Source organism: Carlito syrichta, unplaced genomic scaffold, assembly GCF_000164805.1.
Source record: "Carlito syrichta isolate Samal-C Ts95f unplaced genomic scaffold, Tarsius_syrichta-2.0.1 Scaffold310501, whole genome shotgun sequence".
NCBI lineage: Eukaryota > Metazoa > Chordata > Mammalia > Primates > Tarsiidae > Carlito > Carlito syrichta.
In genome coordinates this window covers 69,378-97,100 of record NW_007254597.1, presented here as the reverse complement: position 1 = coordinate 97,100, position 27,723 = coordinate 69,378, and the positions used below count along the sequence as shown (strand labels likewise).

The window sequence follows — 27,723 nt, the reverse complement described above, 5'->3', positions numbered from 1 at the left end:
TTTTTTTTTTTTTAGTTGGAGTCTCACTCTGTTGCCTAGGCTAGAATGCAGTGGTATGGTAACAGCCACGGCAGCCTCCACCTGCTGGGCTCAGCTGATCCTTCTGTCTCAGCCTTCTAAGAAGCTGGAATTGTAGACACACACCACCACACCCAACTAGTTTTTTGATTTATTGTAGACATGAGGGCTCACCAAGTTGGCCAGGCTGGTTTTGAATTCATGGGCTCAGGCAATCCTTTCACCTCGGCCTCCCAAAGTGCTGGGATTATAGATGTCAGTCGCAGTGCCCAGCCCAGGATGACTTTTAAAGGTTCGTTAATCCTTACTTTTTTGCCTTTAACAGCTAGAAAAAGTCTTACAACAAGGAGATATTGGAGAGTGTGCAGAACCATATATGATTTTCAAAGAAGCAGATGCCACCAAGGTAGAATGTCATGCCCTTATTTCCCCCACATTATTCCTTGTGTAATTTGGGAGAGTACTGTACAAAGCATAAAAAGAATTTTGCTGCTGGTTAATATTTTTTTTTTTTTTTTTTTTTTTTCACCAATGAACATTTATTGAGTGTCCACATGTGCACAGCTTTGAACTTGGCGATCACAGAATGCACTGGGGGAGGGAAGGGGGGAGGGAAGCCAAGGGTCAGGCGTAAGGGGGTGGTTAATATTTTCCACTGGCCTACTTCCTTTCTTCCTTTTTTGAAATTCCCTTTGTCACCTAGCTTGTGTCTTGTGCTGTGTTATTCTTTAAAATCTTCCTCATCTCAAAAGTAATTAATTAAAAATAACTTTTATTCTTGGAGAGAACTAAGTTAATTCAGAAGTTTAACACATAGACAATTGTTTTTAAAATTTACGAAATAGTGATATTGATAGAACTTTTCCTAGCAAAACAAATATTCTTGGCTTCCATTTGACTGCAGATAATTAAGGAATTTAGTAAAAATTGAACATATAGTCTCTGTTTTGCCATCAGATGACTAATTTCTGGAATTTGGATCAATTTAGAAAAGCAAAAAAAATTGTTGAATTATTGATAACAAATTTCAGATACATTGAATTAGCTGTAAGAATACTGGTGATCCTTGATCTTTGAACATCCAATACTGGAACAGCCAGGAGAGATATGCTTAAGGAATACTGGACAAACTGCCAAAATGTAGAAAAAGGTTTTCTTTCTATTTTCCTGAGATTAAGAACAAGAACTGAGCTTTTTCCTGCTAATGGTACTTTCTGGACTTCCTCTTCCAATACGTTTTTCTTTGCTTCTTTCATGACAACTCTGAGCTTACTTGTCATTGGCCTGCTTGTTTTCTTCACTCCCACCTCATCGTTATTACAAGTTAGAAACGGTTTCAAATTTGCTTCTGTCTTTTACAGAGTAACAAAATATAACAAATCATAACCCAGAATATTTTGTAGTTACCAGTTGCTGGTTAGAAGCAGGGTTATGCTTCCTTTCCTAAAATAATACTTGTAATACATAATACATGTTTGGCACTTGCTTTTTCCCCCTCCTTCTCAGGAGTAACATAATCACCAACAGAAACTTCAAAGCCTTACACTGCACATACATGTGTAGAATGTGTTGTGTTAGTTCAGTGATTAGGAGAATGTGCTGGTACTTGATCTCTGAAAAGCAGTGTTTTCCGTCTTTGCTGAGAATTGAGATTGCTTAACTGATCTCTTTATATAGTATGAAATAACCTTTAATTGATTTCTTTCTGGTATAATCATGTAATGATTTTGTTTTGCAGAATAAGGAGAAATTGGAGAAGCTGAAAAGTCAAGCAGACCAATTTTGCCAAAGACTTGGGAAATATCGCATGCCTTTTGCTTGGACTGCCATCCACTTAATGAACATTGTTAGCAGTGCTGGGAGTTTGGAAAGAGATTCTACAGAAGTAGAAATTAGCACTGGAGGTAAGAGTGTTGTAAATAAAATATCTCTAAATGTATACTTTTTTCTTTTTTCTTATGTAGCCTTGTTTTATTTGTAGACTCTGCAATATGATATTGCATAAAAAGGATTTTCTTTTTTTGCCTGTTTAATTTAATGTCATTAAGATATAATTCGCATACAATCACCTGTTTAAAGTGCACTTTACAGCAGATCCTTGAATAACATCATTTCATTTAATGTTTTTTGTTACAACATTGATGAGAAAAAAATGGATTTTTGATGTGGGCCACTGTCTGTGTAGAGTTTTCATGTTCTCCCCATATCTATGTGGGTTTTCTTCAGGTACTCTGATTTCCCCCTACATCCCAGAGCTGTGCACTTGGGAATTGGCGTGTCTAAATGGTCCAAGTGTGAATGAGCGAGTGTGGGTTTATGTGTAAGTACACCTACGATGGTGATGCTCACAACAGTTTTTGAATTAATCAATTTCCATGCCTTTTATTGCTCCTGTCTTTTTTTGGTTTGTTTGTTTCGCCTCTTTCACATGGGCAAAACATTTCCCTTTGAGGATGTTTTTCATCCAGGGAAACCAAAAAATTGTTCAGTGTGAGATAGAGTGAACAGGGATGGTGGAGCTTGGGGGTCATGCTGTTTTTGGTCAAAAACACTGTACACTCAATGTACATGGCTGTACAATCAATGCATGTGGGCAGGTGCGTTGTCATGGTGGAAGAACCAGTCATCTGTTTGCCACAATCTGTTTGCCACAACTCGGAATGTTTCTTCCATAAATTGTGGCACAACCTTCTCAAAACTTCCAGATAAAAACTTTGGTTTATCGTTTGATCTGGAGGAACAAATTCTGAGTGTACTACAAGGGGCCTGCCCTCCAAAACATAACTCCATTTTTTGGGGGCAGTCTACTTGTAGTGAACATTCATGTACAGGCTTTGTGTGGATGTGTGTTTTTATTTCTCTGGGATATATAGTTAGGGGTGAAAACATGGATTACATGGTAATTCTATGTTTAACTTTTTGAGGAGCTGCCAAACTGTTTTCCAACTTGAGTACACCTTCAAAAATTACACTAGCAGTATATGAAGTTTCCAGTTTCTCCATATCATTGTCAAAATTTGTTGTTGTCTGTCTTTTGGTTATAACTGTTCTAATGCAGGTAAAGTGGTATTCGTTGTAGTTTGGACTTGTCTTTCTCGGATAGCCAGTGATGTTAAGCTTCATTTTGTGTATGTTGGCTCTTTGTGTATCTTCTTTGGAGAAATAGGTATTCGTAGACTTTGCCCATTTTTTAATGGCTTATTACTTAGTTGACACCTAATTTTTACATGGATTTTTCATCTTTTTGTCATCGAGTTGTAGGTGTTCTTTTTATGTTCAGGATACAAATCCCTTATTTGATCAATGCTTAGCAAATATTTTTTCAGTCTGTGAGTTCTCTTTTCTTGATGATATTGTTTGCAACCTAGAAGTTTAAAATTTTGATGAAGTTCAGTTTCTCTATTTTTTTCTTTTATCACTATACTTTTGGTGTTGTATCCAAGAAACCTTTACTGAACCCAAGATCAGGAAGTTTTACTTGTATGTATTCTTCTAAGAGTTTTGTCAATTTATCTTTTGCATTTTGGTTTGTAACTCATCATGTTGAGTTAATGATTGTATGTCATGTGAGATAGAGCCCAACTTTATTTTTTTAATGTGAATATCCAGTTGTACCAGCACCATTTTTGAAAAGGCTATTCTTTCCCCGTTGAATGATCCCCGCACTCTTACCAAAAATCAGTTGACCATAGACATGTGGGTTTATTTCTGAATTCTCAATTCTGTTTCATTGATCTATATGTCTAACCTTCTGTCAACTGGTGCTATACTGTGTTACTTTAGTTTTAGCTTTGTAGTAACTTTTGAAATTGAGAAGGGGGACGTCCTCCAAGATTGGCTAATTTTCTTTTCTTTTCTTTCTTTTTTTTTTTTTTTTTTTTTTTTGAGTTAGAGTCTCACTCTGTCCCCCAGGCTGGAGTGCAGTGGCATGCTCACAGCCACCCCAGCGTTGACCTGCTGGACTCTGGTGAGCCTTCCAAGTAGCTGGAATGACAGGCATGTGCTACCACGCCTGGCTAATTTTTGATTTATTGTAGAGACAAGGTTTTGCCACGTTGCCCGGGCTGGTCTCTAACCCATGGACTCAGGCAGTCCCCGCTCCTCGGACTCCCAAAGTACTGGGATGACAGACAGAGCCACCGAGTCAGTCCTGTTTGGCTATTTTTCAAGACTGTTTAGCAATTTTGGGTACCTTTTATTTTCATGTGAAATTCAGGATCAGCTACGAAGTTTTGCACAAAGGCAATTGGGATTTTGATAATTCTTGCATTGAATCTATAAATCAGTGTATCAGTTATTTGCATCTTAATAATATTAAATTTTTGAATCCATGCGTGTGGAATTTTTTTTCATTTATTTAAGTACTTTTCAATTATTTCTGAAAATGTTGTATAGCTTTCAGTGTACCAGTCTTGTCCTTCTCTGGTTAGATTTATGCCCAAGTATTTTGTTGTTTCTTTTTTTTTTTTTTTTTGAGTTGGAGTCTCACTCTGTCACCCAGACTGGAGTGCAGTGGCCGCTCCCGGCCACCGCAGCCTCAACCTGCTGGGCTCCGGCGATCCTTCCACCTCAGCCTTCCAAGTAGCCGGAATTACAGGCATGCACTACCACACCCGGCTGATTTTTTAATTTATTGTAGAGATGAGGTCTCGCTGACCAGGCGGGTCTCGAACCCGCGGGCTCAGGCAATCCACTCACCTCAGCCTCCCAAAGGCGTGGGATTACAGGCTGAGCTACCGAGCCCAGCTTATTTTGTTGTTTCTTAATACTATTTTACGTGGCATTGTTTTCTTAATTTTGCTTTTAGAACGCCCATTTCTAACGGATGCATATACGATTGACTTTTGTATATTGCTCTTGCACTCTGAAAGTTTTTCAATTTGTTAATTCCATTATTGTTTGTTTCTTCCTGATTTCTTAGTATGTAAAATCATGTCACCTGTAAATAAAATATGTTTATTTTTATTTTCCCATCTGAAAGCTTTTTATTTCCTTTTCTAGTTGTCTTGACTAGCCCCTCCCCTACAATGTTAAGTAGATGTGGCAAGAGTGGCTGTCCTTTCTTGTTCTTGACCTTAGGGCAAATGCATGCAGTCTTTCACCATCAAGTATGATATTTGCTGTAGGTTTTTCATAGTTGTACTTTAGTAGATCGAGGAAGTTCCCTTTAATTTCTAGTGTTTTTTTAGTGTTTCTGTCATGAATGGCTGTTGAATTTTTGTAAAATACATTTTTTCTACCTCTATTAGGATGATTTGTATGTTTTTGTCCTGTATATTCTTAATGTGGTATTGCATTGATTGATTGGTTTTAGAGTGTTAAGTTAACCTTAAATTCCTGGGAAATGTCCTTCTTGGTGATGGCATATAATCTTTTTTATGTGTTGTTGAAGTCTGTTTGCTAGTATTTTTTTTTTTTTTTTTGAGTTGGAGTCTCACTCTGTCGCCCAGACTGGAGTGCAGTGGCCGCTCCCGGCCACCGCAGCCTCGACCTGCTGAGCTCCAGCGATCCTTCCGCCTCAGCCTTCTGAGTAGCCAGAATTATAGGCGTGTGCCACACCCGGCTGATTTTTTGATTTATTGTAGAGATGAGGTCTCGCTGCCCAGGCAGGTCTCGAACCCACGGGCTCAGGCAATCCACTCACCTCAGCCTCCCAAAGGCGTGGGATTACAGGCTGAGCCACCGAGCCCGGCTTGTTTGCTAGTATTTTATCAAGAATTTTTGCATCTGTATTCATAAGATATATTGGACTATAGTTTTTCTTTTGATGCCTCTGTCTGGTTTTGGTATCAGGGTAATACTGGCCTCATAGAATGAGTTGTGAAGTGTTCCTTTTGTTTTTTGGAAGAGTTTTTGAAAGATTGGTATTAATTCTTTAAAAGTTTGGACGAATTCACCAGTGAACATATCTTGGCCTGGTCTTTTTTTGTGTGGCAAGTTTTTTCATTACTAATTTGATCTCCTTACTTGTTTTGGGTCTATTCAGAGTTTGTCTTTTATCTTTAGTCAGTTTTAATACTTTGTATCTTTCTAGAAGTTTGTCCATATTATCTAATTTATCTAATTATTATCTAATCTAAGTGTGATCTACAGTTGTTCATAGTATTGCTATAAAATCCTTTTATTTGTAAGGTCTGTAGTGATGTCACCTCTTTCATCCCTGAGCTTAGTAATTTAAGTCTTTTCTATTTTTTTTCCATCAATTTAGCTAAAGGTTTGTCATTTTTATCTTTTTGACGAGACTGTTTTTGGTTCCATTGATTTTTCTCTATTGTTTTTGTAATTTGTATTTTCCTTATTTTCATTCTACTGTTGTTGTTTTTGTATTCCGCTTGCTTTGGATTTAGTTTCTCTTCCTTTGTAGTTTCTTGAGATATGAGGCTATATTACTGATTTGAGATATATCTTTGTAATAAAGGTATTTATAGCAGTAAGTTTCCCCAATCACTGTTTTGGCAATGTTTTAGTATGTTGTATTTTCACTTTCATACATCTTATGTATTTTCTAATTTCTCTTGTAAATTATTCCTTTTTCCATTAGCTATTTAGACATATACTGTTACACTTCCACATATCTGTGAATTCCCCAAATTTTCTTCTGTTATAGATTCATAGTTTAATTCCACTCTTCTTGGAGACCATATTTTGTATGATGTCCATCTTTTTGTTTAATTTCACTCTTCTTGGAGGTCATATTTTGTATGATGTCCATCTTTTTATTTCTTGTTTTATGCCTTAGTATATCTGTCTTGGAGAATATTCTCTAAGTACTTGAGAAGGATGTGTATTCTCCTCTTGATGAATGTGGTGTAGTGTAAGTATCTGTTAGGTCTATTTTGTTTATAGTTTTGTTCAAGTCTTCTATTTCCTTGGTAATCTTCAGTCTAGTTCTCTTTGTTTTACATGATAACGATAATCTTGCAGATACTTTGAATGCAAATTATCATCATGTTTCAGATTCAAGTGCTAAGGATGAAGGACTATTATATGGTGACTAAAATTTTCATTGTAGTGAATATTTTATAGTACATTTGTACATTACTCTTTGTAGCTCTCTAGTTCCTCTTTGTAGCTCATCTTTGGCCATACCTATAAATCTTTGTGTGTTAGGAACTTATTTTCATACTGGTGATGTAAAAAGAGAACCAGAAGATTTAGGTATGTACTTTCTTACTAATCTCTCCAGAAGTGAAATTCTCCTACTATACTCAATATGCTGAATGGATACCTTTCAACTTAGTGGATCCTTCTCTGTGTTTTGAAACTTGCTTTAAGATTAAAATTAAAATGTATAAAAACGAACATTTTATTTTATTTTTTGTTAGAACGAAAAGGGTCTTGGTCAGAGAGGAGGAATTCTAGTATTGTTGGCAGACGATCACTTGAAAGGACAACAAGTGGAGATGATGCTTGTAACTTGACCAGCTTCCGACCAGCTACTCTCACAGTGACAAATTTTTTTAAGCAGGTATTGTTCTGTCATGTAGGAATTCTGGGGGGATGTTTGTGCATACATTTTTTTCAGTTTCAGAAAGGTAATCATTGTTCTGTACATGTACATGAATGTGATTTCTAGGAATTTTAAGAACTTTAAGAATAAAAATAAAAGAATAATAAAAGTAACAACTGTAAGAATAAGAAATAATTGATATTGTACCTATTGTCTTATCACTATATTTACTTAAATGTTGACCTTGCTGGACTTGGTGGCTCATGCTTGTAATCCCAGAACTTTGGGAGGTTGAGGCAAAAGGATTGCTTGAGCCCAGGAGTTCAAGGCCAGTCTGGGCAACATAATGAGACCTTGTCTCAACAAAAAATAAAAAAATTAACTGGACATTATAGCATGCATCTGTAGTCCCAGCTACTCAGGAGTCTGAGGTGGAAGAATCACCTGAGCCCAAGAGTTTGAGGCTGTGGTGAGCTGTAATCATGCCACTGCACTCCAGAGTGAGATGGTAACTAAAAAAAAAAAAGTTAGTCTTGACTAGTCATGTATCCAAATCAATCTTTCACATCTGTATGTGTTTCTTGTTTCTCAGTTGTAATAGTGTAACATTTCTTAAATATTGTGTATGCATTTTCTTAGAGTGAGTGTGTGCCTATGTGTCTTCCCTACCTAAGTATTTCTGACTTGAATTACCATATCCATGTGGAATAAAGCTTTCGCCCTTGTAGTACTTTTTTTTTTTTTTTGAGTTGGAGTCTCACTCTGTCGCTCAGACTGGAGTGCAGTGGCCGCTCCCGGCCACCACAGCCTCGACCCGCTGGGCTCCGGTGATCCTTCCACCTCAGCCTTCCGAGTAGCGGGAACTACAGGCTCGCGCTACCATGCCCGGCTGATTGTAGTGCATTTTTGTGCTAAAATGAGGTCTGTGTTATTTTTAGAGGTGAATTTATAGATCCAAGAAGTTCTTGATCAAAGATATTTTATTCTTTGCAAATCTGTTTCCTTCACTTCAAATCATGAGTCAATTCCTTATTTTTTAAATGCTGGTCTTGATCCCTTAGTGGTAGTGGAAATTATCTTAATAAATAACACCCAGTTTTAAAAAAATGAGTAGAATAGAAAAAATAATAGTGCATTGCAGGTGGTGAGGCTAAATATTGTTTTAGGGAGCCTTTTTCCTCTTAGTTTTTTTATGTAAGTCCATGCATGTGTGTATTTGTAATTGGATTTTGATATAAAATTTATTGTATACTGTGAATCAAGATCAGAAAAAATTTCCAGTTTTGGTCATAAATGACCAGATGACCAGAACCATGTAAGAATAAGGAGAAAACTTGTATTAGTGTGACATACTGGAGAAGTGTACCCTCCATGTGTCTTGAAGCAGATTAAAGGAAAATGCTAAGGATTGCCTCAGAATTCCTTTTTCTGAGGTGTTACTCTGAATAAAGGAAGGAAATGCTGGCTTACTGATAGCTCATAACTTCAGAGGGTAAGAATTGACTAATAGTAATCTACTTGAAGCCCCCTTCACTGTTACATGTCAATAGCTTTTATAGTCAGCTGCTCTGAGACACTCTAATGGGAAGAAAAAAAAAACCCGTGATAAGTGTCTGAAGTGATACTGGTTTTTTTATTGTCAACAGTAGGAAAAGCCTCTAGAGAAGTCCACATGTGGATAAAGTGATAGACCAGATACATCTATGGAAATGGGCAATAGGCTTAGTGGAGTGACACAACCTTGCATATATGATGCCTCCCTCGCTTTCTACTTCTTCAGCTGCTACATCACTTCTGCTGTTTCCACGACTCTCTTTTCATTTCTTCAGCCTGCTATATACCATTGAACTGGTGTTACAGACTTAAGTAAACAAGCCATTCACCCCATACCTATTTATCCAACAGATATTTTTTGAGCATTTATCACTATGTACTGGACACTGTTTTGAATACTGGTAACTAAAAAGTAACACAAAGTACTGATGAAAATACTTAAAAATAAATGGATGCTGCTGATAAAGGACTTTGGTAAAGTCTTGGAGTACAAAAGTGCAAAAGACAGTCGCGTTCTTATACACCAACAATGAGCAGAAAGAGAACCAAATAAAAAGTACAATCCAATCCTCATTAGCCACACAAACACGAAAAGAAATACCTTTGTATCTTCCTAACCAGAGAAGTGAAAGACCTTTACAAAGAAAACTACAAAACACTGCTGAAAGAAATCCAAGAAGACACAAACAAATGGAAAAATATTTCATGCTCATGGATAGCAAGAATCAACATTGTTAAGATGTCCATCCTACCAAAAGCAATCTACAGATTCAACCCAATACCCATTAAATTACCAGCAGCATTCCTCTCAGACCTGGAAAGGACAATACAAGAATTCATATGGAAACAATGAAACAAAATGACCACTAATAGCTAAAACAATCTTCAGCACAAACAAACAAAGCAGGAGGCATCACGCTCCCAGTCTTTAAGCTTTATTATAAAGCTATAATAATCAAAACAGTCTGGTATTGGTACAAGAAAAGACATACGGACCAATGGAACAAGATAGAGATTCCAGAAGCAAAACCTCAATTTCTCAACCAACTCTTCTTCAACAAAGCCTCCACCAGCAACCATTGGAGAGAGGAAAACCTAGTAAATGGTGCTGGGAAAATTGGCTGACCAATGCAGAAGATTGAAACAGGACCCCTACCTATCACCATACACAAAAATCAACTCTAAATGGATCAAAGACCTAAACGTAAAACCTCAAACTATAAGAACCTTAGAAAATGCAGGAGATACCCTTATGGAAATTGGAATTTACAGCCAATTCCTCATCAAAACCCTGGGTGCCATGCCATAAGAGATAAGATAGGCAAGTGGGACCTCATCAAACTGAAACGTTTCTGCAAAGCAAAAGAAACCATTAAAGGAGCCGGGAGACAGCCCACAGAATGGGAAAAAAGATTTGCCAACTGTATTTCTGGCAAAGACCTAACATCCAGGATTTACAAGGAACTCAAATGTGCCGAAAGGAAAAAAATAGCCCCATTAAAAAGTAGATAAAAGACATGAATAGACACTTCTCAAAAGAAGATATACAGACAGCCAACAGACACATGAAAAAGTGCTCAGCCTCACTAATTTTCAGAGAAATGCAAATCAAAACCACATTGAGATACTACCTAACCCCAGTGAGAATGGCCATCATTAATAAAATAAACAACAACAGATGCTGGCGAGGATGTGGAGAAAAGGGAACACGTCTACACTGCTCGTGGGAATGCAAACTAGTGCAACCTCTGTGAAAAACAGTGTGGCGATTTCTGAAAGAACTAGAAATTGACTTTCCATATGACCCAGCAATCCCCTTATTGGGAATATACCCGGAGGAACTCAAATTATTCTACAAAAAAGATATATGCACATGCATGTTTATTACATTATTCACAATAGCAAAAACATGGAACTAACTGTGCAGCCCATCAAAACTGGACTGGATAAAAAAAATGTGGTACATATACACAATGGAATGTTATGCAGCCATAAAGAAGGACAAACATGGACTTCACAGCTACTTGGATGGATTTAGAGTTCATTATACTCAGTGATCTTTCACAGAAACAAAGATCAGAGTACCATATGTTCTCACTCATAAGCAGACCCTGAACAATTACCATAATACTTTAAGAAAGGGATTGACAGTAGCGGGATACACTGGGATAGGGGTGGCAGGGGGACACAACATTAATAAGGGTACACGATGTCAAACCAGGCAAAATGGGGACCAAAGGGAGGCCCATACTTTACCTGTTTGATGATCACTTATATACCTAATCCTGAATTGTACCCCACATCTTTTAAAAAAAAAAACAAAAAACCTCAAAACCACATATCAAACAATTAATTAATTTTACTATACCACTATGAAAGATTTTCTGTTTAACAAAGACATAAAGTTAACTATATATGTAAAAGTTAATGCTTCCCATCTATGTATGTGTATATATGAATAGACATATGAACATGTGTATATGTACAGATAACGACAACTATTTCTCATTAAATCAACAATACAAAGCACAAACAATAAAAAAAAAATGGATACTGGAAACATGGAGCAGTGGAAAGTGTTTACACTTTACATTTAAATTTTTTTTTAAGCCATGAGCATACACTAGAAAATTATGTATCAGGCAAATGCAAATTAAGTAAAAAGCAGAGGTTACAATTTAATAAAGTAGAATTCAAGGCACAAGTTTCCCCTAAATGAGACACAGAAGGCTGGCTTTTCAGTTTATAAGAGATTACTGTTCACAATTGGTATATAGTAATCATGAGTGTTTATGTACAGATTTAAAATATGTCAGTCCAAAAGTATTAGAAATACACGGAAATTTAAAAGCAAAATCAAGCTCAGTAGTTTTAAAGTCATGTGTTCTATTTGTTGACAGTATATAAGATGTTGATTGCTTCAAAGTTACATAACAATAAACAAACAAGGCAGAGGAAGTGTCAGCAAGACTGCTGCAGTGAGCTAGGCTCATTCATATGTTTGGAGGTTGACTGGGATCAACTGAAACAGAAGGATGTCTACTGGGAAGACTGAAATCAGTCAGTTCTGTCCCGTGTCTCTCAACTTGTGCCCTCATCTTCTAGCAGTCTAGCTTGATCATGTTCTCCTAACAGTGGCAGAAATTCAAGAGAGAGGACAAGCTAATCTGTGTAAATGGTTTTCAATTTTCCGCAGTGTTTGCTTATTGGCAAAGCAAGACACATGGCCAAGCCTATGGGAGGGAATTGTACCCCACCCACCACCAGACTTGGAAACAGGAAGTAGAGAATAGAGGACAGTAATACAATGTAACAGGTTAGGCAGACAAAATAATTAAGTATAGAGATAATCTATGTATGTTGTTATGATTAAGGACCATTTAAAGATCTATGTTATTTCTTTTTTGAGTGTGTTTTTAAAGATGTAGGGTACGTACAAGTCAGGATTGGGTACATAAGTGGTCGAGGTACAGGTCACGTTTGAGCCTCCCACTGGCCCTCACTTCGCCTGGATTAGGATCAGGCACCTTATTGATTTTATGTGCCCCCCCCTTTTGTAAAGATCTATGTTATTTCTGCACACAAAAGGTAAGAATATAGTTGTAGCAACTGATGGAACATTTATAATAATTAGTCATATTAGGTCTCTGACAATACTTTATAAGGTCAAATTTTCTAGCCATGATGCAATAAAACTACTTTTTAAAGTATTAGCAGAAGGTATAACCTCTTAGAAATTAAAAATTAATTATGAGATCCATTCCGTACCCTTTTAAGACTATGATAATGAACACATGGGATATGGCTTAAGGTTGAGTTCACAGTAATAAAGTAGCCTTAAATTTACTCATTACTAAATAAAATAAAAGGATAGCATATGAAATATACATAAAATAATAAAATATCAAAAATGGGCATGTTGGATTAGTAACATATAAAGATTGATTCTTTAATAAAAGAATTAAATCAACACCTAGCTATTTTAATTATAAGAAAAAATATTGACGTTAAATTGAAAATTCTGTGCTATATGGGTTTTTTGTGTGTGTATGTTTCCCCATTGATTAAGGTCCTTGTGGGGTTTTTTTTTTTTGGTCTTAATATTAGAATAGTTGTGCTTTTTGTTAATAGTAGTTTTTTGTTGTCTTTTTTTTTTTTTCAATTTAACCAATATAATATTTTGCATTTGAGAAATTTGGTGTTAGAAAGACAAGTATGAACTAAATTGTAACAAATTTATAAGACTGTCATATATTTTTATATTAGTCTACTTTTTATTCTGTTTTATGTTTGTATTCTTATATTTATTTTTTCCTTATAGGCATAGATATGGACTATAAATAAATACATAAGATAAAAAGATAGACAATAGTATTATAAATCTCAGTAAAGTTAGAAAGCATAAAACAAAGAATAAGCTGGTATGGTAGTTATTTATAACCATAATTATATTAAACTTTATTTTTTATTCTGACTGCATTGTAGGCATTTATTTTCCATCTGGTATATTTGTTTTATTGAATACTTTTTCCTCTCTTTGAAATCAGGAAGGAGACCGCTTAAGCGATGAAGATCTATACAAATTCCTTGCTGATATGAGAAGGCCGTCTTCTGTCTTACGGCGACTAAGACCTATCACAGGTATTTTAAAATTTTGAGTAGAGATGATTAGGACTCTTATTTTTAAGACCTATCACAGGTATTTTAAAATTTTGAGTAGAGATGATTAGGACTCTTATTTTTACGAGTAGGTTATATCGCTTGTGATTACGTATTCCTTCTTTTTACTGATCTGGTCCATACATTTTTCTATGCTTAATGGCTGTCAGTCCTCTTCATCTCATTAACTATCATGTGGTTTGACAGTTGGGTGTGGATTTGTCACTTTAGATATCATACTTTGAGTACAGTAGTTTCTCTTTATCAGTGGTTTCACTTTCTTCAGTTTTAGTTACTTGCACTCAGTCATGGTGTAAAAATACTAAGATATCTTGGTAGAGGGGGAGAGAGAGAAAGACCATATTCATGTGACTTTTATTATAGTATATTGTTATAATTGCTTTATTTTATAATGAGTTATTGTTACTAATCTCTTGCTTTGCCTAATCTATAAATTAAGCTTTATTATAGACATGTATGTCTAGAAAAAGCAGTATCAATATGAATTCATTCTGTATTGTCTACTGTTTCAGGCATCACTAGGGGTCTTGGAATGTATCCCCCTCAGATAAGCATGGATTAGTGTGATAAGATGAGAATGATGAATAATATCATGGCTTAAGTTATTTTTTTAGAGAGAAAAAATACACATAGAATCATAATATTTCAAAAATAGATTCATGTTATAGTTGGAACAAACTATTTCAGAGCAAAAATATTTTGAAATCTGCCAGGTCAAAATTAAATCAGTTAACCTTTGAAATGTTGTCTTGTTCCTGTGCTAGATCCCTCCCTCTCTGTATTTTTTTTTCTTTTTCACTTCTTCCTTTGCTTTTTCTCATTCATTCATTCAATAAGCATTTATTATTTTGCATGCATTTGTCTGTATTATTCATTTTAAGTTTGATACTTTGTAAAATGAAATGATCTGAAGATCTGAGATGATAGTACTTTGGTTTCTGTAGTATTCTTCCCAGACTTCTTGCAAAAATAGGATCCAGTTCCTTCCAAAGACATTTTTAATACAGAGTTTTTATTTATTATGCTTACCTTGTTTTTATAATATATTTTAATATGCAGCTCAACTGAAGATAGACATTTCTCCTGCACCCGACAATCCCCATTATTGCCTAACCCCGGAGCTGCTTCAAGTGAAGCTTTACCCTGACAGTAGAGTTAGACCTACCAGAGAAATTTTAGAGTTTCCTGCCAGGGATGTTTATGTTCCAAACACTACTTATAGGTAAGAGATTTTAATTTTGGGGAGTTCTGAGATAAGATACTGTGTATTCTAATATTAAAGTAGAACTAAATGAAACTTTCCAAAAATCTTATGTAGTTTTGTTACTTATTTCATCTCTTGTAAAATTATATTAATCAGTGTCATGTATTAAGCCTTTACTATGTGCCAGCTATAATGATAATTCTCTTACATGCATTATCTTGTTTAATCTTTCTAGATTGAGGTAGGTTTTGTCTTCATTTTAGAGGTGAGTAAACTAAGGGACAGAGAGATTAGAAATTTTGCTGAGCATCACACTTTAGAGTGGTGGTGATAGGATTACTTTATTCTGGGCTATTAGATTAAACCATTTGAACTCTTAATTACTCTGCTATATTTCCTTAAACAAATTTAGTAGCAGAATCTAGCATTACACATGAATCAAATGTATGTGCCTGCATTATGTTCTAACAATCGACAACATTTATTGAGTATATACTACCTAGAGAATGCTCAACATGAAGCTTTTGGGTATATTCAGGTTGAATGCTATACAACTCCCAGGGTAACTTTTCACATACTCCTTATGAATGATGCTTCTTTCATTTGTGAATGCTGAGACCAGGGCTTAACATGTCTGTTGGGATATATCTATCAGGGAAGCCAAAACAAGATTCTAAACATAGGATGTTTAGATCTAAACATAAGATGTCTATCAGGGAAGCTCAAAATATAAGATTCTAAAACAGAACTTTAAATTTTATCCTTAACTTCCTCCTTCCAAGTGTATTTTGCCACCATTTACCAATTTCTTGAGACCCAAATTTTTGGAATTATAATGATTCCTTTCCTTACCCCTCACATTTATTCAACCAACCAAGTTATGAAGGCTCTATTTTCAACATGTATCCTGAATTCAGTACTTCTTAGCACTTACACCTTTTTAAAATCTTAGTTCAAGTCACCATCTAGATCTGCACTTGCAAATAGAAATATAATGGAAACTGCATTTGTAACTTAAAATTTCATTTTTGCTACATTAAAAAAGAAACAGGTAAAATTAATTTTAATCATATATGTTATTTGACCCAGCGTATCTAAAATATTATTTCAACATTTAATAAATGTAGAAATTATTGAAATATTTTGTTTTTCTTTCCTACTTTGTCTTCAAAATCTGATATATATTTTATTCTTTTTTTTCTTTTTCTTTTTGAGTTGGAGTCTCACTCTGTTGCCCAGACTGGAGTGCAGTGGCCGCTCTCGGCCACTGCAGGCTCAACCTGCTGGGCTCTGGCGATCCTTCCGCTTCAGCCTTCCAAGTAGCTGGAATTACAGGCATGCGCTACCACGCCCGGCTGATTTTTTGATTTATTATAGAGATGAGGTCTTGCTGCCCAGGCGGGTCTCGAACCCACGGGCTAAGGCAATCCACTCACCTCAGCCTCCCAAAGGCGCAGGATTATAGGCTGAGCCACCGAGCCTGGCTATATTTTATTCTTAAAACATGGTTATATTCATATAAGCCATATTTCAAATGCTTAATAGCCACATAGAGCTAGAGGCTACTGTATCGAACAGCTGCTGATCTTACATTTTGCTATATACCTTTCTAATTTTTTTCATCTAATTTCTTTTTTTTTTTTTTTGAGTCAGAGTCTCACTCTGTCACCCAGACTGGAGTGCAGTGGCCGCTCCTGGCCACTGCAGCCTCGACCTGCTGGGCTCCGGCGATCCTTCTACCTTATCCTTCCAAGTAGCTGGAACTACAGGCGTGCCCTACCACACCTGGCTAATTTTTGATTTATTGTAGAGATGAGGTCTCGCCAAGTTGCCCAGGCGGGTCTTGAACCTAATTTCTTTCTTAGTCAATTCTCAATATGCAACCAGAGTATTCTTTAAAACTTATAAATCATATTGTTCATTCCTCTGTCTAAAACCCTTCAGGGGTTTCCATTATAAGCAGAAAAAGAATGTTCTTTTTTTTTTTTTTTTTGTAGTAGTCTATACGATCCTACATGATTTGGCTCCTTTTCTATGTATTAATCACTAAGACTAAAACTTCTCGCTGTACAGTGAAATACATCAGGTAATCAATTATTTCCCCCTGTTGCAACTTCTGTGTGCAGAAAGCTTTTTGGGCTGTTAGGCTTACTGTACAGTTGTCAGCTTGGAGCCTATTTACCATTATCCTGGAAATTTTCTCCATTTTTTTTTTTGCAATGGAGTTTATATTTTTTATATATTTTTCTTAGTTTACGTGTTTCACTGAAAACCTTTCATATCTTCTTTAAATAATTTGCAGGGGTGGTAAATATTCTTCAAACATTTTATGTCTGACAGTATCCTTATTTTACCTTTCCTCAAAAATTGCTAGTTTTTCTGGATATAAAATTTTAAGTTGTAAATCATTATCTGTCAGAATTCTGAAAATATGACTACCTTCTTCTCACTTTAAGTGGTGCTTTCAAGTAGACCAATATGATACTGATTGCTAATCTTTGTGTTTTATTTTTCCTCTGAAGACTTTTTGAGGTTTTTTTTTTTTTTTAAATCTCTCTGGTGTTCTGAAATTTCATGTTGATATGATAGCATTTATTTAGTGCTTTATAACATTAGTTGTTTTTGTTTAAATTGGTTTATTCAGTCACATAGAAATCCTATGATACATAATTTTGATATTATTAAGTATGATGTCTGAATTAATGGAAAGGGCCAATATAGAAAATCTGGATGTGTTACAGAACTTGAATGGGAGTTGAGTAGAGTGCTCATGCCAAGTGAGAAGATACTTTGCTAAATAAGGTAGCACATTATTTTATTTTAAGGATATATCCAGTTTTAATGTATCATGCTCTTCTGGTGGAGATGAAAGCTAATACATTAAAAGATTTATGGAGATTTTGTAAATTTTAAGTTAATATGGTTTTGCTTTTGAGTTTGTGGAAATTATATGAGCATGTGTTAGTAGCTGTTTAAGATAAGTTGTTAATTGGGTTTGCTTTTGGTTTTTATGATTGAAGTTTATCACTTGAAGTGGTTGGTATTGGTAAGGCTAATTGACAGTCTAAAAAGTATAATTAGTTTCTACTCTGGGAATAAACTTCTCAAGTATAAGAATGAATGAGAGCCTATTAATTTGAGAATTATCTTAGAGATCATTTAATATATTTTAGTGCCTTTAGTTTGGACTATATCCAAACACTATATTAATTACTGAGTTGATATTCATTTCAGACATTATTAGTAAAAATAATATTGTAGGTAAAAAGCTTTTAAAAATAGTTCATTAAATGAGTGCTAAAGAACCATTCCTTCATGAGTGAGCAGTTTATTTCTAGAGAAAAGTACAACTTTTCTAGAGAAAAGCTGAGCTCATCTAAACGATTAGCACTATCCTATTTAACATTCACTGAATGTGAATACTACTTTAAACCTTTATGCTTTCATCAAGATGAGTTGATTTCCGATTAGAGTCTTGTATAACCTTAATTCTTCGCATGTACAGTTTATAAGAAAGTCATGTAAGATTCTTGAACTTGTTAACAGACATTGATAAATTGTGATATAAGATGTCAAGGTTACTAAGTTTCTTAGTTTATAGAGATGATCACAGTGGTCTGTTAATAATATGTTACAAGTAGAGCCCTTGAAGCAATAAGGATGTATTATTTTGTTTAAGAAATATATGAATAATTATCTAATATAAGAGTGTCCTCCTAGAAGCAAAGAAAATTAGATGCTGTGTAAACATACAGATGTAGAATTGTGATTACCATACTTTGTTGATTTTTTTCCTGTTGTTACTTTTTTTGCCAGATAGAATTTATTTCTTTTTTTTTTTTAAAGATACGATTATAATGTTGACTATACCCTTTAAAAAATAATCTCCAGCCGGGCTTGGTGGCTCAGCCTGTAATCCCGTGACTTTGGGAGGCTGAGGTGAGTGGATTGCCTGAGCCTGCGGGTTCGAGATCCGCCTGGGCAACTTGGCGAGACCTCATCTCTACAATAAATCAAAAAATTACCTGGGTGTGGTAGCGCGTGCCTGTAGTTCCAGCTACTCGGAAAGCTGAGGTGGAAGGATTGTTGGAGCCCAGCAGGTCGAGGCTGCGGTGTCTGGGAGCGGCCACTGCACTCCAGTCTGGGAGACAGAGTGAGACTCCAACTCAAAAAAAAAAAATAATAATAATAATTTCCAAATTATATAAAGAAATGATAATTTTTTGTGTTACTTGAAATAGTATAACTTGTATGTGTAGCTTAGGAGTGTTTGGGAGATGGGTCCTGTAACCAACATTTTGTAACCATATATCATTTTTAAGAGTTATAGTAGGTCTTCATATAATATCATTGATAGGTTCTTCGAAACTGCAACTTAAATGAAATGATGTATGATGAAATCAATTTGTTTTTTTCTCATCAGTGTTGTAATGAAACAATAGTACTAAAGAAAATGCTTTTTCAAGGGCCTGCTGTACATTGTTTCCCTTAAAGTTGCAGTTTCCAAGAACCTACTCATGACATTAAGTGAGAATTTGTTGTATTTAAAACTGAGTAATGCCTGCTTTTCCTTTTTGTTTTTTTAACATGGGGATAATAAAATTACCTACATCTTAGAAATTTGTGAGGATGAAATGTGTGTAAAGTGTGTGGCACAAATTAAAGGGCCTGGCACATATTAAATGCTCAATAGAACTTAGAATTTACTGCTAGCATTGGCTTATTAGATTACATTTACTTATGCATTGTACAACTTGAGAGATTAGTCTGAAAAGCATGAAGGTATTGGGCTTTTGGGGTATAACTGGATAAAGGGAATGATTTTAAAAGGGAGGTTGTCAAAGTCAGTATTGGTCTGGCTTATGTTATTATTTAGACTCTCCGTGTCCATGGGACCTGAAAACCAAATCACGTATGTTGCTTATTCTACTTAATACTGTTAGAAAACCTTGGTCCCATGGACAGCTAATATGTTTGGGAATTTGTAATTTATTTTTAAAAACTTTAGCATATCTAGAAAACCTGGCATAGATAGAAATAATTCTGGAATTGAAAAAAGTTTTATGACAGCCTCAACAGATAATTAATATACAGATATTATCAATAATTTATAGAAAATTCCATAAATATTTTCTAACTGAATGATTGGGCTGGGTCACAGTAATCATAATCTAGCTTATTTAGGCCATTTTTGCCTTCTCCGTAATGTTTTAGGATAAACTGTAATTTCTGGTGGTACACACCAGTGGTCGTATTACAAATCTTTATGTTTGTATTTTCTCAGAGCCTAATATTAAAAAAGGAAAATAAAGTTGACACTAGGACTCCTTTTAGTTTATAAATGGCCATTGTCTCATTAACTCTGCATCGTGGCATTCACAGAACCAATGTTATTATTCCTATTTTGTAAGTGGCAAAGCTGAAGTTCCAGAGGGTTCAAATTTATATCTGAAACAACCAGGAATTTAGGCATTTTTAATATGTATTTTAAGAAAATATTTGTACATTGTTTTTAGTGTTGGTAAGAAACTTAAAGGGATTGTAAAGGGTTTCAGGGGTAAAAAAGAAAAATTATTGTCTAAATAGAATGAATGAACATGATTGAAGCATGAATGAGGGTAGAAACTGTAGGAGAAAGAACTGTATTCCAAAAGTGATGGATTTCCAACTACTTAACACATTTCACTTCTAATTTTTATGTTGATTATCAGATAATTTAGAGAAAGCTGTCTAGTAGGGGTATATTTTAGTTTATTTTTACTTATGTATTTTTTAAATATGCCTTTAAAGACAATATCGGGACTTCTTAAAGACTTAAACCTGTACCTAAACCACTTATGTGCATAATCCTGACTTATACCCCATAGCTTTAAAATAAAATAAGATAAAATAATATATATAATCTATTATTAAGCTATACCCAAAGTAAGAGATTCTTCATATTTAAATAGCAAACTCTTTTTTTCCCCCACACATGGCTGATCACTTACATTTGCGTGGGGTTAACCCAGGAAGGACCTGGTCTTTTCAAATTCTCTATAGGGGTAAATGAGGATACATAGATATATGGTAGTTTCTAGCAATCAGGAAATGAATGTATGTTACTTTTTGCACCAAACCATATGAATATGTCGTTACTTTTTGGGGCTTACATCAAATGCTTTATCAAGGAAATACTTAAGCTAGCACAGTATCATAGAAAAAATACTAGTGTAATTGTTACATTAAGAAAACTAAAGAGCCCTTATTTGTGGGGAAAAATCTCTTTATTGAATATTTGAAATCATTGAAAAGTCAGGTAATAGATCACGTGCAGTTTTACTTGTGTTCCAAGTTGTTACTTGATCACCACTGTTGCATTTGAGTTGTAATAGATCAAGGTACATCTAACTGAGCAAATGCTCTTGTGTTCTACTGACTGCTAGGTTTTAAGAGATGTGCCCAGAGTACATGATATTCTTGGCAGGATTATTCATTGGAGTTGGAGTTAGCCTCTTTGCCAACAATAGCCTTAGTTATAATCATCTATTGGGCATTGTTTGCTTTTCTATTTAGTATTTTTGAACGACTATACCTAGCAAATAGGGTTTTACTAAGAATGTAAGAATAAATGCAGTGGTTCAGACCTGGTGACTATCATAGTGAGAAAAAAAATGAAAGAATTTTGTTCTGGACTTTAGCAGTTAGGGATATATCCACAGAGTTCTTAATAATCCTTGGTAAATCTATTATCTGTGAACTATTCTGAATATAGTTTTAGACTTTTCACTATGGAAAATTGCAAATTTTATAAAAGTAAAGAGAGCAGTATAATTAAGTTCCATTGTCATTCTTTTTTTGTCTGTTTGTCCTGTTTTTTTTTTGGTTTTTGTTTTTTTTAGTACTAACTACTTTGAAGCAAAGCCTGAACATTATATAACTTTATTTTTAAATCCTTCAGTATGTATCTCTAACAGATAAAGGCTTTTAAAAAAATTAACCACAATAACAAATGAAATGTTTCATGTTCTCTTTATAATTTTACCCTTGTTAGTTTTTTGTTTGTTTGTTTTTGTTTTTGTTTTTTAGTTGGAGTCTTACTCTGTCGCCCAGGCTGGAGTGCACTGGCACATTCACGGCCACTCCAGTTTTGATCTGCTGGGTGCCGGCAACCCTTCCGCCTCTACCTTCCAAGTAGCCAGAACTACAGGTGCATGCCACCACGCCTGGCTAATTTTTGATTTATTGTAGAGATGAGGTCTCGCCAAGTTTCCTGGGCTGGTCTCACACTTGTGGGCTCAGACTTGAGTAGTTTAATAAGCTTGTTATTCACTGATTGTACTTCTTCCCTAAAATTTTTGTTCTAGGAATAGCTTGGCCAGCCAGACCAGTAAATGTATGCTATTTATGACATGACAGCCATGCAATTCATGTTACTTAAACTAGGTTACTGTATGATGGTATAGAACCCTTTGAAGCTGGTTTCCTATCGTTTGTGCCATGGTACCTTTGGCAGTCTTGTGAACGCTATGACCCTCTTTTGTGGAGTATAGATTGAACATACCAAATCTGAAATGCTCCAAAATCTGAAACTTTTTGAGCCCTGACAGAATGTTCAAAGCAACTGCTCTTTGGAGCATTTTGTATTTCCAGATTTGAGTTGCTCAGCAATCAGTGTAATGAAAATATTCCAAAATCCAAAAAATATGAAATCTGAAAGACTTCTGTCCCAAGCATTTCGACTGAGGGCTACTCAACCTGTAATGCTTTTAAATACATAAAATAAAATACATAGAATAACAAAGAAATAAGTTATATTGAATTAAAATTATCAAAATATTAGAATTGTGTTATATGTTTCTTTATTAATATATTAAATAGCCACATCTGACCTTATATCTAAAATGACTGCATTAGTAATGAAATCTGGCCTTATATCTAAAATGACTGCATTAGTACTAAATAGTAATAGGCATCAATGATATTTTGAGATCATTATGATAGTTATGCTATAAAAATATGTATAGTTTCTATTAATGTCAAAATCTTATGTCCTACTAATACTTATGGTTAGTTATGGTTTGTTTCCTGTATTCATAATTTAAGGAAGAACTGAATGTTACTGAAAATTAAGGAACTTTTTTTTCTGTTCAAGTTTATGGTCCCCTGCTGTAGAGAGTATTGGTCTTTGTGTGTGTGTGTGTGTGTGTGTTTTGTTTTGTTTTTTTGGTCTTTGTTTTTATGTGTAGTGTTCATAGACATCTCAGGCTATTGCCACATACTCCCCTGTTTTGATTTTGCCCTAGATATACCACTCTGACTTTTATTCTATCTATTTGGTCCTAGTTTATTTTAACTATGAAAACTCTTAAGCTGAGAGCTCTTGTCTCATCATCTGAAGGTGATGAAGTTTTATCTCAGATTCCCAGGGGAAGAAGCAAAGTTCCAAAACCAGGAGTAGACTGTAAGAAGAACAGATTTGTTCTCCTGTTGTGAAAATTAGTGTATTTTCAGTTAGGAAGCATTTGCACAGATTATTCAGTTAAAGAAATGTGAAGAGTGATATCTAAGATTCAGCTTTTAAAAGTATGTCTATTGTTTTAGAACTTTGTAGTTCATAAAACAATTTGAATATAGTATCTGACTTGATGATTACAGCTCCATGAAGTAGATTTGGCAAGGTTATTATCATTCCCATCTATTGGGTATGAAAATTGAGGCTTGCCAATTTGAATGAAATAAGGTTGAAAAAGCGATCACCTTACATTTTTAAGGTTGTAATTTATTGCTCTTTCAAAGATACATAATCATTTTAGTAGGCGTATGACTGTTCTTAGGGTTAAACATAAATTTAGAAAACAGCTTTAAAAAAGTGTAATCCTTAATTATATTTTGTATTTCCAAATGTTATTGAAACCTCTTTTTTAGAGGCTTATTTTGAGAGATTGTCCTCCTTTTATGACCTTGAACTGTACATTTCACACCAATTGAGTAATTCTGCCCTAGTTGGTTTGCTATAAGAGTACTTTGGACCTTGATTAAAGGGTCAGTTGCTGTGTTGGATAACCACCTGGTAGTATATACACAAATGTAGTGCTTATGGTTGTTAGTGATGCGGGGGGAAAAAAAGGAAATTTGATTATCCTCTAACAGAAGGTAGAATATGTATGAATACAAACTTGGAACAGGTTTTGTAAAGAAAACAAATAGTAGATGCTCAATAGATACTGGTTAATCAATACCTTTTTTAAAAAAAATCATGAATGAGTTAATTGACTTCCATGAGTTATGCTATTGGGAAGAAGAGATACAAGCATGGAAACATGCTGATTCTAGGATGGCTGACAGTGTGTAACTAGATTATACTACAGTAGGTGATCCTGTAATGAGAAGTGTGTATATTTGCTTTCAGTGAAATTCATACTGGTATAGAAATTTCCCAGTAATTCACTAAGATCAAGTAGATTGACTATTTTTTATGCTATTTCCATTAATTCACTAAAATCAAGTAGATTGACTGTCTTTGAAGCTTTTGGAGCTTTTGTGACTATTTCTCAGAATTTTTATGATTATGATTTGCCAGATTTACTTCTCTGTCTCTTCTTCCTGTACTGAGCGCCATTTGAGGGGTCCAGATAGCAATGCTGCAGTTTCAGAAGAAGGAGCTGCCATTTACTAGGATATTTGTGCAAGAAGTAAGAGATCTGCACCTTGAAGTATTAATAGGACCTAGCCAATCAGAAAGGTATGGGGAGACATCCTAGACATTGGAATATACTAGGAAGGCATAGAGAAGATGTTTAAAAGTAGATCATTTTGATTAGAGCAGAGTGTTTGTGTTGTGGGGAAAAATGGTTCAAGAGGCCATTTGGAGCCACGTTATAGAGACTCCTGAATACTTATAAGGGATGTGGACTTTGTTCCATAGGTCCATGCTCATTTTAGGGAGGTTTCCATTCTTGTACAGCTCTATAGTATATACAAGTCCACAGGATAAATGTGATGCAACTATAGAGCATCATTTGTTAGAAGATTTGGGAGAAAAAGAAATATTTTTATATGAAGTTAGATTTATGATGTATAACACACAATTTACATGCAATTTTAAGATAAGATTCTAAGATTTAAGATGAGATCCCTGTAATTACTAAAAGAAATTTATAAATATAACAAGCTATTTAATCCTGTAGCTCCAGAACCTGTAAAGATATATGTTTATTACCTCAACTGTTGACTTCCTTAATAGACAGGCTTGAGGGACACAGGTCAAAGTGTATGCAGCCATTATAAATTTGTTTTAGGAAGATTGAGGAGGAGAGAGACAAAATTAGAAGGCCAGGAAGAGACTATTTAGATAACCTATGACTCAGGTTAAAGACAGTTCGTGCGAAGAGGGTTTATCAGACTAAGAGATGTTTCAAAAGAAGATTATATTGGACTTCATGGTTTATGGTATAAGAGAAGTGGTTTATGGTATAAGAGAGGAGGAGTTTGAGACCAGCTGAGCAATGTAGTGAGACCTCATCTGTACAAAGAATTTAGGAATTAGCCAGGTGTGGTCATGCCACTGCACTCCAGCCTAGGCAACAGAGTGAGACCCAAACTCAAAATAATAGTAATAATAATAATAATAATAACAACCCCAGACTCAAAACAGTAATAACAGCAACAGCAATAACAATAATAAATCCTGAGAATAATTTTTTTAAAAGTTAAGTGAAAAGCAAGAGATGTCTTCTATGTTCCGTATTCTGTGACTGGAATCATAGTGATGATATTAATGGATATAAAGAAGTTAACAGCTGAGCTTGATGACTCATGCCTATAATCTCAGCACTTTGGAAGGCTGAGGCAAGAGGATTGCTTGAGTCCAGGAGTTCAAGACTAGTGTGGGAAACATAGCAAGCTCCTGTCTCTACAAAAAATTTAAAAATTGGGTGTGGTGGCATGTACCTGTAGTTCCAGCTACTTGGAAGGCGGAGGCAGGAAGATCCCTTGAGCCCAGGAGTTTGAGACTGCAGTGAGCTATCATCGTGTCTGTATTCCAGCCTGGGTGACAGAGTGAGACCCTGTTTCTTTCTTTTTTTTTTTTTTTAAGTCAGGGTCTCACCTTGTTGCCTAGGCTGGAGTGCAGTGGCATGTTCATGGCCACCGCAGCATCTACCTGCTGAGCTCAGGCAATCCTTCATCTTCAACCTCCTAAGTAGCTGGAACTATAGGCATGTGCCACCACAAGACCAACCTGGGCAACTTGGTGAGACCTCGTCTCTACAATAAATCAAAAGTCCCTGTCTCTTAAAAAAGTAGTTAAGAAGAAAGCTTGAGGGAGAAGGGAGGGGAAAATGTGTAGAAAGGGTTAACAGTGGCAGGAAGGGTCTGGGGAATTTGTGATTTGATATGTTGAATGTGAGGGCACTAGAGGACATTGAATGGCAGGTAGGCAATATAAAAAGAGGAACTGGAAGCAGACCTGGGATGAATATATAGATTTTGAAACTTTGTGCATGGAAAATAGATGATAAGTCCTTAAGAGTAGATGCAATGTCTGAGGGTCAGCATAGAAAAGATTATTGAAGGTCGTACATTGGCCCACAGTACTAAGTATGAGAAAAGAGTAGAGTTATAAAGATGGACCTTGAGTGAGGGCCAATTCATAGAGAGTGTAGTACAACTGTGCAAGCAGGGTGAAGGTCAACTTTGAAAAAAGGGTATTAGTAAGTAGTAGAGAGGTCACAGAAAGGGTAGGCTGAGAAAAGGCCACTCGATTAGACAACAGTGAGTTAGCGGTGAAGTTTGAACACTTTAAGCAATGTAGCAAGACTAGAAGGACACAATTTAGTGAAACATAAAGAAAAAATTCCTTTTTCTTTTTCTACTATAATGATCTCCCAATCTAAGCTTTATATGGGAGAAAATACCTGATTTAGTAATCCTAAAAAGAACAAAGTGAAACATGTCGTGTGAAAGTTGTTAAAAAACAAAACTGAAAAACAAATAGAGGAAGCACTTGTATATTAAATAATGAGTTATTTTGGATTTGAATGCTTCCAACTGGGGGAGTGGAAGTTATTTTGATATTTTGGCTCCAAAATAATCAATGTCAATTTTTATAGCTTGGGCCGTGGCTCTGAAACTTACAGCCTGTTCTTGCTTTTATTCTTTGGTTCTTTCTACAACAAAACATTTATGTAGAATCACATAGATCATACATATCTTTTATATATGTGATATATAAACTGGGAATGCCAAAAAAATGTATCCATATTTTAAGAGATGTTATCTATGTATTACTTTTAGTTTGCCATAATCAGCAGTGTCTGGTTGCTGATGGTAACCACTTTGAGTGCCTCTTGTAATTGCAGAAGTTAGACGTGCCTTGTATTCATCTTTTGTTATTGGTATATATTGAGAATTGCCATTTTAATACAATTTTTCCTTTCTTAAAGTGTGAATACTTTTTTTGGCACCACCCATTGTATATATGTGACATGTATATTTGATAATTTGCAATACATAATGCTGAATATTTATTGGCAAAGGTAAGGTAAGTCACTATATAACTTGGGCACTATATCATTTAAAAACTGTGTTTAATTTAAAATTTTATTTCTTATGGGTAATTTCTTTAAAAACATTTCAAAACAAATACTGACATGATATTATGGTAAAAATTTCTATGTAATAGTCCTTGGGGATTTGGAGTTTACTTTATTTAAAATAGAAATAACAATTGTATATCTATTATATCAATAAAAAACTACACAAATTTAAATTTTTATAATTTAGGGACTGAGTCTTTATTTATTGAATTTTAAACATACATACATACCTGTCAGGC

The 27,723-nt window shown here is 35.0% G+C and overlaps 1 protein-coding gene across 2 annotated transcripts in view; it reads left to right on the top strand.

Moving 5' to 3' along the window:
- Window positions 1-27,723, top strand: part of LOC103270856 (dedicator of cytokinesis protein 7) — a 128,876-nt gene that overhangs the window by 34,556 nt on the left and 66,597 nt on the right. For both annotated transcript variants that reach the window (XM_008068357.1, XM_008068358.2), the window contains exons 9-13: window positions 344-424; window positions 1,757-1,922; window positions 7,344-7,486; window positions 13,570-13,663; window positions 14,762-14,924. In XM_008068357.1, the coding sequence (XP_008066548.1) occupies window positions 344-424; window positions 1,757-1,922; window positions 7,344-7,486; window positions 13,570-13,663; window positions 14,762-14,924 (647 nt within the window). The remainder of the gene's footprint in view (window positions 1-343; window positions 425-1,756; window positions 1,923-7,343; window positions 7,487-13,569; window positions 13,664-14,761; window positions 14,925-27,723) is intronic.